Consider the following 20,473-nt stretch of genomic DNA (forward strand, 5'->3'; position numbering starts at 1 on the left):
TTAAGTGTCTTATGAAAAGTAATAGACAGTTGCAGTCTTTTCTACGATATGAAATTTTATTCAAACGTGAAAACTTTTATTTTAAGTGTATGAAAAAATTGTGTCGAAGTTTTAAGAGAAAATATTGAAGAAAAAATAAATGCGATCTTTTTGGTTTTGTCTAGTCAAAATGTCACAAAACGCCGTTTTTTAATTTTTGTTACAAGTATGATAAGTCATATTTTACAGTTTTGGAGGGGGGAAATTTTGAAATTATAATAGCACAAAAAATACTATATAACATTAAAATCTACTGTTCAGGGATTTTTTTTAACCCATTTTCGATCACATGTCGGAAGTATTAACGACACAGTCAGCGACTACTTTTGTCTAGTCATAATGTCACACCATGCTTTTTTACTTGTTTTGACGTTACGTTCTGTAAAACTTTACATGTAGTGACTAACGCCGAAAATTGCGGAAGCCTTTACGTGCCATGCTAATTAACCTTTTTCCAATTTGATTCAAAGAATTATGAATTTGATATAACAAATTATCAATTTGATGTAACAGATTATCAATTTGGTATAACAAATTATTAATTAGAAATAACAAATTGTCAATTTGATATAACAAATTGTCAATTTGATTAACAAATTGTCAACTTTTGATATAACAAATTGTGTATTTCTCTACCAATAGTATGATTTAATTATAATAAGGAGATTGGTTGAAACATTGCGTAACCCAAATTGGCGCATTTTTTTGTGTATTGATTCATTGTTTATCTGACGTTCAGCGACAAATATGTCATTGAATGCTTATTCAAAACTTTCTTAACAGGTTTAATGTTTCTGAAACCCTCTCTCTCCCCTTTTATCTATTATTCGAGGCAGTTTGGGGGACTAGTTTGAATGTTCTCTATTCAGTACATGGGACCTGGAGTCTTAGAACGAACGATTATAATAGAAAAAGGATCAATTTATAGTGCACATTTTCAAATCAGAAAGAATGGATAGTGTGTTTCTCGGGACATAGGAACATGCAAGGATACAAAATGCTGGCATGCTTTTTATCAATTTCGATGGGCACATACAAGGTTTAATGAAACATCCTTAAGTTCATCCTTGCGTTTCCTTTATATATTTGTTTCCATATTTATTTTGTTTGCACACTTTTTATTAAAAAACAAAGATCCATGCGCGAGATCTAGAAGAGAAAACCCATGCACAATCAGTACAATACTGTTGATAAAGTTGCAGTAGGAACTGATTTTTCTCTTTATCTTGTCTCATTCGCCTGTACATTGTATTTCTATATACATGTGTGTTGTTGTTTGCAATTTGATGATAGTATCAAGAAAAATGTAAATAGCTGAGTAACAACTATAGAATTATTTTTATTTCCATGATGAACCAAAGTGAACATTTATATATACATACAACTTTAATATTAAACCAGCATAAATTAATGCTCGTGGTTTTAGTATTATTAAGGGTAAGTGACCATATTTTGGAAATTGAAAGGAGGAGATACAAAAATATAAAAAGGGAAGAACGTTTATGTCAACATTGTTGTCTAAATTAAATAGATGATGAAGAACATTTTTTGTTTACATGTATTAAAAATAAAGATTTGAGACTTGAACTTTTGCATAAAGTTAGAAATATCTATTCTGATATAGATAATATGGATAATGTGGATAAATTGGTTTTATGTCTTTCGTGTCCGTCAATTATGCAGTATACGGCTCCATTTTTAAAAAATCATGGTCACTGAAGAGGGTGGACTCAACAACTGCATGATAGATACTTATATGTTTATAATGTTTTGTTCTTTTTTTGCTTTTTAGCTCACCTGGCCCGAAGGGCCAAGTGAGCTTTTCTCATCACTTGGCGTCCGTCGTCTGTCGTCCGTCGTCGTCGTCCTGCGTTAACTTTTACAAAAATCTTCTCCTCTGAAACTACTGGGCCAAATTTAACCAAACTTGGCCACAATCATCATTGAGGTATCTAGTTTGAAAATTGTGTCCGGTGACCTTGCCAACCAACCAAGATGGCCGCCATGGCTAAAAATATAACATAAGGGTAAAATGCAGTTTTTGGCTTATAACTCAAAAACCAAAGCATTTAGAGCAAATCTGACATGGGGTAAAATTGTTTATCAGGTTAAGATCTATCTGCCTTGAAATTTTCAGATGAATCTGACATTCCGTTGTTAGGTTGCTGCCCCTGAATCAGTAATTTTAAGGAAATTTTGCTGTTTTTGGTTATTATCTTGAATATTATTATAGATAGAGAAAAACTGTAAACAGCAATAATGTTCAGCAAAGTAAGATCTACAAATAAGTCAACATGACCAAAATGGTCAGTTGACCACTGTAGGAGTTATTGCCCTTTATAGTCAATTTTTAACCATTTTACGTAAATCTTAGTTATCTTTTAGAAAAATCTTCTCCTCTGAAACTACTGGGCCAAATTAATTGAAACTTGGCCACAATCATCTTTGGGGTATCTAGTATAAAAATTGTGTCCGGTAACTTGGCCAACCAACCAAGATGGCGGCCATGGCTAAAAATAGAACATGGGAGTAAAATGCAGTTTTTGGCTTATAACCCAAAAAACAAAGCATTAAGAGCAAATCTGACAGAGTTGAAATTGTTGATCAGGTCAAGATCTATCTGCCCAGGAATTTTCAGATGAATTGGATCATCGGTTGTTAGGTTGCTGCCCCTTAATTGGTAATTTTGAGGAAATTTTGCTGTTTTTTTGTTATTATCTTGAATATTATTATAGATAGAGATAAACTGTAAACAGCAATAATGTACAGTAAAGTAAGAACTAAAAATGAGTCAACATGACCAAAATAGTCAATTGACCCCCTGAGGAGTTATTGCCCTTCATAGTCATTTTTTAACAATTTTCACAAAATTTGTAGATTTTCACTAACATTTTCCACAGAAACTACTGTTATAGATAGAGATAATTGTAAGCAGCAAAAATGTTTAGTAAAGTAAGATCTTCAAACACATCACCATCACCAAAACACAATTTTGTCATGAATTCATTTGTGTACAATGTTTAATATTAACATAGACCAAGGTGAGCGACACAGGCTCTTTAGACCCTCTAGTTTTTTTGTATGATGTATTGTGTTGATTTATATATGCCTTCAACCCCATTGGGGTATAAATGTGCATTTATTCAATAAACTAATTTGTATTATTCAACTAGGAAAGTTTTCGCTAAAATGGGCTATCGAAAATACAGCTGAATGGATTAATCCTGCGCTAAAATGACCTCTAATGTCTGTGCTAAAATGTCCCCTAGTAGTTTTTCGCTAAAATTATCTGCGCCTATCTGTTTTCTTGTTCATAGTTGAGAATAAATATCTTTTATAGAATTGGCAAATTTGATTACATTAATTTTAGTGTGGTTAATTTTGAATTTGCTTTCAACTGTTGATTCTTTTAACATTTAATACAGGCCGATGAAACAAACGATTCAACTAATAAATGTTTATTCGGAAATATCAAAAGCGGATAAAAGAATAAGCCATTGACATCAATTGCAAGTATGATGGTCTTGTGAAACAATGAAAGTCCGTCGGAAGGGGACGATAAATGGCTGACCCGTGTTAAGAGAGAGCAATATCTGTTGCACATAAAAGTCAACCTTTTAGATTTCGAAAAGAGCAGACTAAGGCTACAAGGAAGCACTCGAACCCTCAAAGTAGAATCTGATTAATATAAGTTGTAATAACTCGTTTCACAATCCGCTATAAATAGATATGTGTTAACTAAAAGAAAAAGCAGCAGAAAATATCTTTGCTCCAAGGGGATACTAATTAAAATGAATATTATTTTTCCGTTTTAATTTAACAGTACTTTGAAATATGTACCGCTTTTGCATTTCGGTTCTATACGTAGCAAGTCAAGCAAACCGCTCATATAAATTATGCTGTACGATTGAGCTGCACGAAATAAAAAAAGAGTACGACGTTATTTATACAATGCATTAAAAATAACGTCAAAATAGCGTTACCAAAACTAACACCAACACCGTACGCGACGTCCTTACATAAAACTATTGTCGGAAGTATATGATAAAGCGATTAATACATGGCCTTTACCATATCAGCCTGGGTATCATCCCTCGACCCATATCAGCGCCTCGACTCCGTCTCGGGCTGATATGGGGGTCTCGGGATGATACCCAGGCTGATATGGAAAAGGCCATGTATTAATCTCTATGTATCTAATTAACTTGACCAACTTTTTAATATTAGTCAGACCGTACGCGTACGGTCCAAATACTCATACGGTCTGGAACATATATAAATAACTATGTATATTTCTGAAACGGATTGTGTTTTGTCCAACAGTATAATTTCGTCAGTTTCATATAAAATATGATCGATGGAGATAGCAGCTAAGCGTTGAATGTTTTCAAAGAGCTGATTTCTAAAATGTATGTAGAGTGGACATTCTAAGAAAAAAATCGAATCTTCTAATGGACACCCACATTCACAACTTGTGTCAATTACTAAATTAACAGTATAAATCAGCTTTTTAAGGACAACATCTTAACTTAATTGTATATGCAGTATATTTCCCAACCTGTTTCCAATAAAGTAATAACTTGGTCCCAAAAATGAAATATCGTTTCGCCGGATTGTTTTTTTTTATATTTGGAGGTGATTGTATGGATCTAATATCTAACGGTAATAAATTCCATGCACGATTTTTTTTTAAGAAAACATGTCCCATCTACATCTCGGTACTCGATAGTGAGAACGGTTTCTAGTATCATAATAATATTCTGGAACATTATTGCTGTGAATTTTATGAAATAAACATAATATACTTCTATTTCTTTTAGAACTCAAAAGTTTCCCACGAATCTGTAGTTGACAGTCAGACCCCGACTGAGAATCATAGGGAGAACAGTCCTAATCACAGTACTTGTTCTAGTACAACTTCAGATGTGTTTCCTGAGGAAGACCAATCAATTATACAAGGTATAAATACATTTGAATAAAACGAACCGGTGAAAAGTAAAACAAAAAATACCGAAATCCCAGAAAAAGTCCGTCATTTCTTTTTGTTATCTTATATAAATCCTACTTTGCTTTGCCAATTTTCCTCTTGTATTTACATATTATTCCGCCGTTATTCTATAATTTTTTTTCTATTTTTGCACTTTTTGCATATTATTCTCTATTATGTAAACCCCAGCCAGACCCTCTTGAAGGTGGCATTCCTCGTGACAACAGATAAGTTATCAGTCCACTGTCACGTGATTATATATTAGTCTGACGTTTTTACCCTAATCTCTGTTTACGGATTTGAAAAGAGGAATTTGGGATTAATGTCCTGGTACTGTACGTATAGTTTTAAACTGTACAGCTAATAAATAACGTCACTCTAAAATTAACAAATATACGAGAGAGAAAAAAATATATTAAAGAGCAGAGGTTACAATAGATTTGAAGACGAAAATCTATCTCCTTTTCACGTGGGAATTTAAAGAGATATCGGCAAATGATTTTTGTTTTTCCCCTGAAATGAAAACAATGAGATGCGTTATATTTCAATATACAAATGTATGTTAGAAGGCGTATTCATATTACGAGTCTCGTTTAATCAGCGAAACATAAATTCTGTTATTGATGGAAATGGTTTCTTCGAGGTTTGCAGAGTTTAGGAAACCGATTTTTGGTTTTCAAGAATAACATTTCACGGGGTTTTCGATGACGGAGTAGTTTAAGTCGTTCATCGAGTGTGTAACCTCTTTTGAAACCGAACACTGAAAATGTCGAGTTGGGTTCGACTTCAAACTTAAATGACAAAAAATGTCTATTCTGGGCAAAAGTTGATGATTTTCGACCGATACTCCGGACTCCTCCAACTATAAAACAAATTGCTACCATGATATATAGCTGCTGAAATGAGTCTGCGCTTTAGACACTAACTTGAAATAATCTAAAATTACTAGTATCATCTGATAATTCTTCATTCAAGATGGCAGCCAAAATCTTTTTAAGTTGTGACCTAGAGGTTTTCGGGGATCACTGAAGAGACATAATTTATCTCATATATGTGTCCTTGATTCTGAAGTTTTTCGTGGTTTTTTTTATTATATGATTACTTGACCGTTTATATTATGATTATTTGAAAACATAAGACTGTTTTCTTTTTTATTTGATCATTGTGTTTAAAATAATAATAATGATTATGTGATTATATTTAACCCGAATAATTCAGTCGTTTTATTCCGCTGATCTACGAAGGCTACATTAACGCATGAACGTCTCCCTCGATCAAGACCGTCAACCGGAAAATTCACACCGCTATGCAATATGGGAATTTTGATTTAAATTGGCAGCTAAGGAAGGAGGAGCTCCAGATGTTAATTGATGTTAAATGAAGTTAACTGATGTTAATTGATGTTAATTAATCATTATCGGATTTGTGTTAATTGAACACACGTGTTTGGTAAGACAATTACAAGACAGTTGCGCAGACTCATTATCCTGATCGCCGCCGATTTGCTCTTTCTCACAGAGAGCAGGCGACGCGGCCAATGATCATAAGGAGTTCAAGCCCTCGTGTGGGAGAAAATCGGACACGGAAAGGGCTTGAATTATTCGAGTTAGATTATATTGGGAAACAAATTGTGAATATGTGATTACTTTAACATCGCCATGAGGGGCCACAATAGTGTGTAACCGGAGAGCACGTATCTACTCTACAAATTCATATCCTCACCACCGGGATTAGAACCCCGGTCGCCTGCGTGACAGTCAGTGCGTTCACCCACTGAGCCAAAGAATCGATTATCTAGCTCAGTTGATTAAGACGGGCTTTATATGTTCTATCTGTACTGAGGGGAAGCAACCCCGCTATGTACAAGTGGTTCATAGAGATGTTTCGATAAAGATATTAGATACCGCATAATCTGCTTTCAGATATTAAACAAAGATCAGAAGGTATTGCAAACAATGCTAGAACCAGGTTAGGATCTGTTGAATCTTTGAGAAACAAATTTGAAAAGAAACAAGAATCAACTGAGGTAAAGTATCTAACTATCAAACTGATCTCAAGTTAAACTTTAAAAAAATCATATACTATATAATATGTAAATGTTTCCAAGTCTCACGGTAGGTAAGGTTGTCCTGCGAGAGAACGTTATGTGCTTGTGATTCGGACATGCGGGTGCTGGTGATCGTTAAAACAATGTAAACAAAGAAGAAAATTATGATTTTGACGATTTATTCAAAAATGGAACAAAATAAATAGGTAAGATTTTTCATGTTTGTTTCCTATATGTTCAAAAGCAAGCAAACTAAAGATAAACCGTCTACACCGCTTAAGTATGATGAGCACTTAATTGCTCATTTTTACAAAATCTCGAAAAGAAAAAAAACAAACAAAAGTGTTTTTCAAGTTTGTTTACTATACCTACAACTGCTTGGCACAATTATTTTACATAAAACTGTAGCGCTTTCTTATATATCCATATTTTTATATATTATGTATGTCCTGATACTGTGCTGGTGATTTACAAAAATGTATCACAAAATGTTAATGTTATTATTATTTAAACATCGCTAAAATAACTGTTTGCTGTACAGACTTGTGCTATAACTGATTTATAACACACATTTTATCATTCTGCAACATGTCTTTTGATTGAAGTATTAATTAACGTTTTAAAATAATTGCAACTAAATATTATTATTTTGGGCAAAATCATAGCACTAATTCTTATTTTTGTACTTATATTTTTTTTCTTCTAGGAACCATAAACCATTTGACTTTCCAAGAACAACAACTGCTAAAAGGAAACTAGCTACATTTGCTTCATATTACAACTGTGCTCAAGGAATACGTCAATATGAAAGAAAAGATGAAGAAAACATTTTGCCGCACAAAAGAGCCTGTCTGACTGTAGAATGAAAAATGCGTCATTTTTCATACACAGGGATGAAAAAGACTGCTGAAATTTTGAAATCAATTTATTGTTAGTCAAATCAGTATTCAATTAGTGTTATTACATTTACTCATGTGTCTATCATAGCTTGTCAAGTACGTGTAGCTCTTGCCACATTGACATATCAGTTCCTGTTGTCCATGTTTGGTCTTATAGTGTTCTTCAAAGGCTCTTTTGAATCCAAATAAAGATGGACATTTGTCACATGCGTTTTTACAGTCGCTTATGTGACGTAAATATGATGCTCTATATGCAAATGTTTTAGAACATTTTTCGCATTTAGGTTTATAGTTTAAATGTTTACTTTTTCTGTGTCCCTCATAGTCGGCTTTATTAAAAAAATACATTTATAGGTCACCGTACGGCCTTCAACAATGAGCAAATCCCATACCGCATGTAGTCAGCTATAAAAGGCCCCGATAAGACAATGTAAAACAATTCAAACGAGAAAACTAACGGCCTTATTTATGTAAAAAAATGAACGAAAAACAAATATGTAACACATAAACAAACGACAACCACTGAATTACAGGCTCGTGATATGCATACATTTAATTAATTCATAATAAAAAATGAACGAAACAGATTTAAATCTAGTCTTCTCGAACTATTATTCCCCAAAATTTATGCTAGGGGTCTTCTCTATATATTACACACATATTCTGCCTCAATGATCTTGAATATTTGCTACTTTTTCTTCTAACATAAAGAGCACAAAACCAGGACATTTTTTACAAGGCACTGGCTACGGTTACACGGAAATGTAACAATAATAAGAATATTATTGTTACATTGGAGACTAAATGCCGGAATGCATGGTTGGGCAAGGACTTGTTTAATTACGAATGTAACAATAATTATTGAGGCTACGGTTACATTGCGTTATTGTTACATGAAAAACAGCAATGTACGATGGGACTAGTAATATGTACTAAATTATAAAAGTTGTAGAAATTTATTTTATATTTACAATACATAAACTTATTACATACAATTCATTTACTGTAACTTTTTATTTACAATGACAATTTCTACAAATCCAGTAAGTGGTTTTGAAAGTCCGACATTTTTTATGAACACAATTACATCCTCCACGGAAACGTGTACATACAAAAGTTCTTAGTATTTAAGTTACAGTTAGCAAACTTTGCTTTTGATGTATCAATTTGCGTCAAGTTGTATAGCTGTATGAAATTTATGTCTTGATATTGTTTCAGTTTCGTTTAAAACGCATCCCAAGTTTTCTTTTTTTTCTCACCCTAAACACTATTTGTTGAATAATAATATTTACTATCTATCATTATTTCAAGTATTATTTGGTACATATGAAAGAATTAAGCAACACAACTATAGAAGATTTAAGTTTAATAAACTAGTGTACTGTTTTTCATGTAACAATAACGTTATGTAACCGTAGCCTTAGTAATTATTGTTACATTCGTAATTTTTCGGTTCCTCGCCCAACTTTGCATTCCGGCAATTAGTCTCCCATGTAACAATAATATTTTTATTATTGTTACATTTCCATGTAACCCTAGCCATTGCCTTTTTACAATCACGAGCACATCGACAGGACATAATCGTTTAGCATATTTCAACGACTTTTGCATACACAAAACGTTGTATTATACCTAACGAGGTACGATTAATGTGTTAGAGAAAAAATACACAATAGATCGGTTGTTTTACTGTCGTTCTGAAGTAATGTAAACAAACCCATCAGCACCCGTCCGGACCGAATCACCAGCACAGAATGTTCTCTCGCAGGACAACCTTACCCACCGTGAGTCTGAAGAATGTGGTTGAGGGGGCATCCAATAATCTTCATTGAACTAGAGCATGTTTATGGACTGAGACCACAGTTGTTCTTTGAATATAGTCCCTAGTGTTAACATTGGGTTACTTGTCATTCATTTTTATACCCCTTCCAAATTTATCTCTCCATGTGTAATGCCTCAAATTGAAAGAAGGGGGTTGAAATTACACTGTTAAAAATTTGGGTCCAGAATTTTATAGGAAAGTAGTGATTTGGTCCAGCTGAAAAAGGTTAAAAATTAGCATTTCGTAAGCTGTCAAAAGATTTCAAGACACCCTAAACACAAAATTGTCCATATTTTGAGTTAGAGCGGATGAAGTTTTCTATAATTTTGATATAATTTGTCCCAAAAGTAGTACGACACACTAAAAATTTCACTGAGAAAGCGCAGGTGGGATTTTTTAAATTTTCGTTTATGTTCTAAAAGAAATACACTACAAATTTATTGTGGTCTCGGTCGGACCATATCAAATACTAATACAACTGTATTATACCATTGACCTATCGTTTCTCTGAAACTAATATTGCCACCAAACTTGTCGTAAATATTGCACAAAAAAAACTGGAATAGTGGGATTATTTTTACATTTTGTTCTACTCTTCTTAACCAAAGCAAAACTAACTTATTCAGACCAAGTATGTCACAAACATCATCCTGATTTTCTTGCCAATGTTTATTTATTTTCAGACAAAAGGAGTCTCTCAGACGGATACGATACAACTAGCAACAGACTTCAAAGAAAAATTAAAGTTAGCAGGAAATGACTCGTGAAATTGAAAAATGTTCTGATATTCTATGATGGACATGTGAAGGTTTTGTTTGTGTCGTGTTCTGCTTTCTATTTGTTTAAAAAAATGACATTTGGAGGTCAACACGTGTTGTAGTCTTGTACTTATTTAAAATATGTTGACTGTTTCGTAAAAAGTTGTTTGTTGATTTGTTTTCCAGTGGTTTTTTTTCTCTATATGCCACAGAAGAAGTCCGTAAAATACGTTACGATTAAAAGTGGTATATGTGGTGTATACGTCGATGAGATATAGCAACACAACAACAAATACACCAAAGATATCTATAGAGCAAATAAAGTCGACAAACAGTCTTCAACAATAGTGAGCTGATGTCTTAACAAACTTAATGTCAAGCACTGTCTCGAGTCGATAAAAATATTGGGGAGCGATACTATTTTTTACTCATACTACATACGTGTATAATAACTATGACAGATCACACTCACGGCTTTTTCATGTCCAGTGGCACAACTGCATTAACATCAGCTAAGAAGAAGATTATTATTTAATATATCTATGCTCTCGGTGTTATCATAGACCGAAGTTGAGAGTCGGATTTGGAAAGTCCTATTTTACTAGGTGAAGTTTTACAAAAAGACCCGGCCACATAATTATTCCGACTGCGAATTAAAACTATATTAATTTCCTTGGTAGGAGATGTGTAAACCTAAGTATAGAAAATAAAATATCGTATTTATGCCAAGGAGACCTTTTTGTACAAGAAACCAAATGCTACAGAAATTAAAACAATAAAAGGCCATTGTTCGGCTGTCATCCATTAACACAGTCCATTCCGCATAGTCGGTTACAGATAAACCCGAAATGACAAATGCAAAACTAATTTATGTACACAAAAAGTACGAAAACAAACGACAACCACTGAGTTACAGGCTCATGACTTGGGACAGGCACATATATATATATATATATATAGGATCCTTTGCAGGATCCTTTACTATAGATAAATTAGCTGATCTGTAACAATAACATCTTCATGCCTTATATATCATGTACTGTAGTACGCCGCTAGATTAAAAACTGACGTGGAAAGGTAACACATAGCCAGCGAAAGCTCTTTTTTTGAGAGCCCAGGTGGTCGTGTGGTCTAGCGGGACGGCTGCAGTGCAGGCGATTTGGTGTCACAGTAGCATGGGTTCTAATCCCGGCGAGGGTAGAACCAAATATTTGCGAAAGCAAATTTACAGATCTAACATTGTTGGGTTGATGTTTAGACGAGTTGTATATATATAGGCGAGGGAAGAACCAAAAATTTGCGAAAGCAAATTTACAGATCTAACATTGTTGGGTTGATGTTTAGACGAGTTGTATATACATTATGTACACAGCCATGTATCACCATCATTGATGGCGATCCGATGGATACATCTGTTGTAGGGTTGTCACTAACTGAGACGTACTTATGAATATAATTATTTTCTGTGACTGTATCTTACATTAATTTGTAGGATCCTTTACTATAGATAATTAAGCTGATCTGTAACAATTATAACATCTTCATGCCTTATATATCATGTACTGTAGTACGCCGCTAGATTAAAACTGACGTGGAAAGGTAACATATGCCCACCAAAAGCTCTTTTTTTGAGAGCCCAGGTGGTCGTGTGGTCTAGCGGGACGGCTGCAGTGCAGGCGATTTGGTGTCACGATATCACAGTAGCATGGGTTCGAATCCCGGCGAGGGAAGAACCAAAAATTTGCGAAAGCAAATTTACAGATCTAACATTGTTGGGTTGATGTTTAGACGAGTTGTATATATATATATATATATATAACTCGTCTTAACCTCAACCCAACAATGTTAGATCATTTTTTTTATTCTTCCCTCCCCGGGATTTGAACCAATGCTACTGAGATATCGTGACACCAAATCGCCTGCACTGTAGCCGTCCCGCTAGACCACACGGCCACCTGGGCTTCATAAAAATGAAGCTTTCGGTGTCCGGGTGTTACCTTTTCACGTCAGTTTTCATCTAGCGTGGTACTACAGTACATCATCGATATATAAGGCATGAAAATGTTATTCTCACAGATCAGCTAAATTATCTATAGTAAAGGATCCTACAAATTAATGTAAGATACAGTCACAGAAAATAATTATATTTATAAGTACGTCTGAGCCAGTGACAACTCTACAACAGATTTATCCATCGGATCACCATCAGTGATGGTGATACCTGGCTGAGTGCATTATGTATATACAACTCATCTAAACATCAACCCAACAATGTTATATCTGTAAATTTGCTTTCGAAAATTTTTTGTTCTTTCTTCGCCGGGATTCGAACCCATGCTACTGAGATATCGTGACACCAAACCGCCTGCACTGAGACGTCGTTATATATATAGAATGTATCGGAGTTAAAAATGTTAGCAGGATTCCAAACATCCTCCTAACCTGGGACAGTGGTATAGCAGTACAACAAAAGAACGAACTACAAATGTATTAGAATCAGCTGGAAAATACTAACTTACCGGATCGATACAAATAGAAATATATCTAACAAATATAATTTATGTATAGTAGAAGTTGCCGGGTACTTGTACATTCCATCACCGAAAAGACACGTAAGTACAGATCTGAGGGTACTCTCAGTTTGAACTGACAGCTTGGTCAACGCCACTAACAACTAATAAAAAGTCATCCATCTAAGTGTTTGGCAAGATTAATTAACAAGCATTCTATGAGTATTGCATTGCAATACATATAGTCCCCTAGCTGTCTGTTAAACATTCATTGTAATGGAACAAAATTCTAACTTGATCTACAACTTGTCATGGTGTAAACTACATGAAATAACAAACAAACCTACCACTAAATTCTTCAAACAGTTTACTGTAAGAAAAGGGAAAAACATCAAAATGTAATTTATCATGATGTCTTTTAAAATAAATGAGTTATATCCCTTTGAACAGAAATCTAGTAATTATTTTAAAAGTATTTCATCAAAAAATTAATTCTAGGGAAAAGGCTTTAACTGAACACGTAGAAAAACTAAAATCGTTAAATTGAATTTGACCTGTAACTTGTCATGATAAAATTATACATCAAATCAAATATGAAATCAACCTCTTCAGGCATGAAGAAAAAAATCTGAAAAAACAGATTTGCCGGATTGACGGATGGACAGACGGACATTCGTCGGAGGGGGACTAATTAATTGGTACATGTACATCAAGATTTTGGCAAACGTATGATATTCATTGCCACATTTGCACGGATTAATTTTCCGGTTTTGGATATATCTACTGAAATTATAGTTTGATCAGTTTGGGATTTGACCGAAAAAAATGTTTTTTGATTTTTGCCTTCATTTTCATTCTTTTCCATGGCCGTGGTATCAATTAACAGGTGTGGATCCAGGATTTAAACCCCCCCCCCCTTTTTCCAACTTAAATCATCTCCTTCTGATCAAGTTTCCAGTTTGTCGATATATAATTTTAACATTGTCCTCGTGGAATCTTCTGTATATGTTCCTCCAAAGACAAACAAAATAATTTATAGCTTGACCAGTACCTAAAAACTCAATTTCCTTTCGAACCAAACTAAAAAAAAAAAATCAGGAATTTAACCAGTTTTGCTTTTCCCAAAAATGTAACCAATAAGTTTTTTTGTTTTATTTACTTTAAACTCAAAAATATGTAAATTATAAATGTAATCCCGTCCTTTTGCGAGATCCTGATCGTGATAATGATACTTATTATTAGGAATAGGTTTAAATAAAATGTATCCATGTGAAGTCTTCCATTAACTTAACCAACCAAGTGTCAAGTTTAAAATACGTGTTGATCCAACGTATTTAAATATCGGAATAGAAATTTCATATTTTTGTGAGTAATTATAAAAAATTGTGAAAGTTCGTGCCACGAATTATATTGTTAGTTGATAATGTTTACAGATATATCTGTTTTTAATTGGATAATACAAAACGTTTCAGTGGATTTTATTTATTGGTCAAAAAGGTGATTGTGGTCATTAGTTTTATGTTTTTGGGTCAGAAAGGTGAGTTGACATTTTTTTGTATTTGGCTTATGGCTATTCTGCAAATTTTAAATGAAAAACGTCTTCTTGATTAAATGCCTTTTAGTTTTAAGCATTCTTTCTCAATCTTTTTCTTTCTCTCTCTCTCCCCATCTATTAAGATAACAAAGGCGTGTTCTTACTTCGTCACGATATAATGAACCCTAAAGTGTCAGTTGCATATATGTTGGACTGCACGGTCTTTTGATTTATACAACTCCTTTGTATAAGAGCTTTTGTATAAGTTGAATGGTGTTTTATTTGTATGTTTTATATGTTCATGATGCTTTGTTATAATTGTGACCAGCCACGACATATCCAGGCTTATGGAGGTAAAACGTCATTGTGAGAAAATCGCCGTTAACTATATGTGACTAGCCATTTCCAGGCTTAGTTGGGTACATTGTCTAAAATTTTATTTTTGTATATTTATCTAAAATATTCCGAAACAAAACTCTCTGTCATGTTATTATGACATATTTGTTGTAATAGCAATGAAACGAGTCATTTCGAATACCGGTATGAAAATGAGACTGTTCTATGACGACTTTTATTTATTGAAGCCACTAATTTATAAAACACAAAATTATTGTATTTATCGGCTTTTAGTGATGTTGAATAGCGTATTTGAATAAAATTTTAAAGACTTAAATTTACTGCAATGCAAACAATTCTTAGCTCTATTTTAGAACATGTAATTTAAACTTGTTGAAATGAAGTTAGTTTGAAATTTGTCAAAGTAAGCTTTAAGAATTTCTGTTTTTAATTTAGATTTATTATGCATGTCTCTATACATAGTAAGCGACGCGTAACAGTTTATAAGTAGGTGTTCTCTTATATGCATTTGATACGGTGCATTTATTATGGATATATTTCAGACTTCATTTATGAAAGGAAATCTATAAAGCAGAAATTTGATTTTTTTTGCATCAATTTAAAATGTAGATTCAAATATTTTTCACTTCACACGATAAAGTAAAACTTCTTCAAAACTTATATATGTTGTATAGTTCGGCGTCCGCAAAAAAGAAGCCAACGAAAGTGTTTATCTTTTCTTCACAAATACGTATTTCATTGAATCTCGATATTTATCATGTTTATAATTTTTCTAACAATGACGTTCTACCTCCATAAGCCTGCAAATGTCATGGCGGGTCACAATTATTTGTTTTAATTACTTTTTTATATATTAAATCAAAATTTCACCATAGCTTATTTATACAAGTCATGTTGTTTTTATACATGTGTTTTATCTTATGTTGAACTATATCATGTATATGTCTATTTTTATTTCCATTCGTGGTATTGACGTCCTGAACATGCATGAAATATGTACACTATCAAACTTTCTATTGGATGCTGTCTGCCATTCCAGTATTTATTTCTCTTTGATTATTTTGTTTTAAATTATATGCTGTTTGTTCTATCTTTTCCCCCCCTGATGCGACCTTTAATGACTCACTATACGATACGGTAAAGGTTTGTTCAAGTTTGAAGGCCGCCATGTGACATACCGTTGCTTTAGACTATGGTGTCTTAGTACAGGTGTCTCGCTCGCAATATTACCACATTCCCTTATTTTTATATTTAAAACAGGCCAAGCATGCGTGCTTCAATTACTCAGTGCATGCACATCAATCATAGCAAGTCGTAAGGTTGGTCCTAATTTTTTTTGTATACGGAAGTAAAAATTTTAAGAATCGGCGGACCAATACATCCTTAATTTTGCTAATAATGAATAATTTTTCCCTGATCAAATATTCAATATTACAAACAAACTTTGAGAAGGTTGTTTTTTACCAGTGTAGTTCAAATATAAAGAGCGCTAACTAAACATTGTATTTAAACCTTGAGTACATCAAAATAATTTAAATTTAAAGGTTTAATCTTCAGCTAAGTAAACTTATCAGTAATTTAAATAACGTTGTCTGTATAACACGTTTGTAATTAAGATCTTTTAATTGATATAATTATTGCCACAAATATATATTTTTAATTGTACCGTGTCATGCCTATCCTGTTCTGTGGTCGTTTGCACTCTGATTATATAAAAAAGAAGATGTGGTATGATTGCCAATGAGACAACTATCCACAAGAGACCAAAATGACACAAACATTAACAACTATAGGTCACCCTACGGCCTTCAACAATGAGCAAAGCCCATACCGCATAGTCAGCTATAAAAGGCCCCGATAAGACAATGTAAAACAATTTACATTCCATGTACATACAAATTCGTTCCAAGCATTGACTTGAATCCATAAGAACTGATTCAGGGAGGATGGGTAGCAAAGGGACGGCGCTTTTTTCTGGAGGAATATTCCTTTTCGCCTGTTGAGAGACCTTCGTATTTAAAAAAAAAAATATGTATATATACATTATTATACATAGTTCCCTTTTGTACAGCTTATATCCTCATCTTATTTATGAGTAAAATACGTATTTTCGTTATGTTTTGGGATGGTTATTTATTTTAAATTCTGTTCACATGGCACTCTAAGGGTTTACAAAGGCATATTGTTTATTTTCACAATGACCTTGATCCTGACCCCCCTCCTATGTTTGTTCTCATGGCCGTTTTTTTGGTTATTTTACTGTACACTCTGCTCTCTCTCAGTCTGATCGTAGATATAGGGTTCTCGTTATTTCCTTTTGGTGATAGTAATAATATTTTCTGTTATACCTAATAAAATAACTGTTTCATAGGTTTACTTTATTTGTATACAAGTAAAAACTTTCTCATAGTTTACACCGTTAAACTTTATAATTTTGGAAGTGTATAAAATCTGTTCGTTTATAAGTTTTAACAGCAGGCGCTACTGGCGTGGATCGCCCTTTTTGTGTTAGTCGTAATTTTTTTATTTTTTTTTTGGGGGGGGGGGGTAGACGTTGTTAATATATTCTGTAATATTACTTATTTTCACTTGTTTTATATGTCCTGGCCGTTTCCATACGTTTTTTTGCAATGTTATACATTTTTACCCCCTATTATTATTTTCAATACTAAAGAGGGTCTACATAATTTCTAAACGGTAAACTGTTATTGGTCGTATAGAAAAGTAGGATTTAAAGATGACAGAATGATTACAAATAAAAAACACACAAAAAATATATAAATTAAGCGCATTTGATTTGAACATGTCGAACAAGTTTTGAATTGTCCGTTCATGACTGAAAATTAGATCTTCTTCTTGTTCTTTTTCTTCTTTTTTGAAATTTGAAATCTTCGAAACAAGTGGCGAAGAAAACAACATTTTTCAGGCAGTCACTTTCGAATCGTTTGTGCTTCTTCTTGAACATGTTGAATGACTATCCTGCCACATCCTAGTTTTGGAGTGAAAAACAATTTCAAATTTGATAACACAATTCGTTGTTGGTTAAAAATTGAAATTTCGCCAAATTTCGAATCCATCTCGCTATAAACATTAAAGTTTTATTTCGTTCCTTGTGAATATGTTCCATTTTCATATATGCATATCTCGATGCACAATTACATTGACGGTACAAGGTGAATTTTACAGATAAAGCCGTCAAATATATATCAAATATACTAGAACACACCCGTGATATCGCGGGTCTGTGACTGAATTAAAGAATATAACTATGCGTAAGCCTTATTTTAATATTGGTATTGTCATCTGATAAAGTAATGCCGATTATTAGATGCACAGTTTTCTCTGCTTTCAACATCTTTCTGTTTGAACCCGTCGACCTGGAACTTATCAATTATTGGTATAATTAATTTTATTTGGAAAACAAAAGGGCCTGGAAAGGACTATTTTTTAATCAACAGCATTGTCCTTTATGAGTTATAAATAAAGTTGAATTCTTTGATTCGCTGTTTTGCGTCATTCCGGCTAACAAATTAAAAACTGTACATGCTGTACCTTTACGCCTTATTTTAAGTCCAGATTTTTATTATTCGTATTGTCATCTTAGAAAGTCATACTGATTAAAATATTACAATCGGGAACAATGTGACAATGATTGAATTTAGTAGTGTCAACCCTGTGATTACGACCCGTGTATATAGCTAAATCCTAAATACAGCGTTTGGTGGTGCGCCTGTCAGATGCGGAACGTACAGATAAGGTAATAGGTAAAAGGTGAATATACTATTGGTATCGGTATCGGATTCGACCCGGAACTTCTTAATTACTTGCAATATTAATTATGTTGAAAACAAAAGGGTCTGGAGTGGTGTAATTTTTAATCAACAGCGTTGTACTATATTAGTTATATATAAAGTTGAATTCTTTGATTCATCGTTTTCACGTGATGACGGCTGACAAATTGGACTTCGTTATTTTAGTATTATAGATCACAGGCACTTGTTTCTGTCAATATGGGGTTTACTATCAATACAAGTATAAAAAAGTGCCTGTGTTATAGATATATTGAAAACGTCCTAAAGATTGACCTGTAATAAATCAATTGAAAAGTTTATCTGTACACTTTACATGTTCAATTGTTAGTAATCAATACCACATGGGCTATCGTTTACCACAAGGAAGTAGCAATCAGAAGTTTAAACAATTGATAAAAGATGATTTAACAATAGTGGCTAAAAGTAAAAGAAATTAAAGAATTACTTTGAAACATAGATCGGATGGACTATTATGCTGTACACATGTGGTACATTCAAAGGTTTTTTAAAATACATTTGTTAACGTAACTTTTACACCGTGGGACAGTCAGGCCGTTTGTTATTAAACATTCGTGATTTTGAATAATTGTGGAACGTTTACTTTTCGGCTTAGATTGAAGAGCAAATATGAAGTTTCTACGTAAGTTTAAATTGGATAATGAATTGGATCATATACATCATCTTTTACATGCATTTTAAAGAACATACATAATTGACAATCCTTAATTTTTGCAGACAGTCGCACGCACGCATGCAGTTTGAACAACATGAATAATTTGATTTGAGCATATGCAACGTCCTTGAGAATGGCAAAGGTCAAAGGTATAGACGACCTAGCAAAGCTGACTGATCTTGAAGACCAAGTTATTCTTCACGAATTGAAGAAACGGTATGAACGTAATATTATTTACGTAAGTAGTTTTATCTATATTTTTATCTAAACACCATAAAACAATTATGATGGATGTAATATTCAATACGCAAAGTAATATTAAAAATAAGATGTGGTATGATTGCCAATGATACAACTCTCCACAAGAATACCAACATAAAAAAGAAATTAACCAAATTTTATAGGTCACTGTATGGCCTATTTCAGAGAAAACTGTTTTAAAACTTTTTTTGCAATACAGTTCAATTTGATTTCAATAGCAGCTAGCATTTAAAGCAAAGAAACTCAGCTTTGAAATATGACCAAATATAGCACAATTTTTATAGATGTAGGTAATAATATTAACATAATGCAATAGCCATAATTATCAAATTTCTTGTGGCCTACTAGATACATGTCTGTTAAAGCTAAATTAAATAGCAAAATCAGAAAAAAAAAATATTATAGTATTGGTAACTGATAGTCAATGATCGAATAAACTGCATTTGTAAGTCATGGCTCCAATAATATTTGGATAAATGTGTATTATTTTTTTGTTTGTTAATATCAACACAATTAGATATATTGAAGGAAGGAAATAAATGTTGGAGATTTCCTTTGATAAAAACACATAATGAGGGTGCAGATGTGATGTTTCAATGTCACAACAGTTGAACATTGATCATGTTGATGATTAAAACAATTATTCTTCATGTTCTTGTGAGATCACAAAATACATGATAATATATATATTTATTACCCCAAACATGTGCAGCTTGTGCTTGTTGTGAAACGTTAATACAATTCAGAATTATATAGGGAATCTCTGAAGCATGA

At 33.1% G+C, this 20,473-nt stretch overlaps 1 protein-coding gene and 1 long non-coding RNA gene across 3 annotated transcripts in view; both read left to right on the top strand.

Annotated features, from left to right (window-relative positions):
* Positions 1-4,871: 4,871 nt before the first annotated feature.
* LOC134691149 (uncharacterized) lies at positions 4,872-10,860 on the top strand. The gene is made up of 3 exons (XR_010102100.1): positions 4,872-4,998; positions 6,949-7,052; positions 10,478-10,860. It is a non-coding gene; the product is annotated as an uncharacterized LOC134691149 (long non-coding RNA).
* Positions 10,861-19,062: 8,202 nt separating this feature from the next.
* Positions 19,063-20,473, top strand: part of LOC134691150 (myosin-IIIb-like) — a 67,870-nt gene continuing 66,459 nt past the window's right edge. Inside the window, exons 1-2 of one of the 2 annotated variants that reach the window (XM_063551434.1) lie at positions 19,063-19,405; positions 19,501-19,676. In XM_063551434.1, coding sequence (XP_063407504.1) covers positions 19,572-19,676 — 105 coding nt within the window. In that variant the 5' untranslated portion in view covers positions 19,063-19,405; positions 19,501-19,571. The remainder of the gene's footprint in view (positions 19,406-19,500; positions 19,677-20,473) is intronic. The other variant, XM_063551435.1, reaches the window with a different exon arrangement.

The sequence above is a fragment of the Mytilus trossulus genome, chromosome 11, assembly GCF_036588685.1.
Source record: "Mytilus trossulus isolate FHL-02 chromosome 11, PNRI_Mtr1.1.1.hap1, whole genome shotgun sequence".
NCBI lineage: Eukaryota > Metazoa > Mollusca > Bivalvia > Mytilida > Mytilidae > Mytilus > Mytilus trossulus.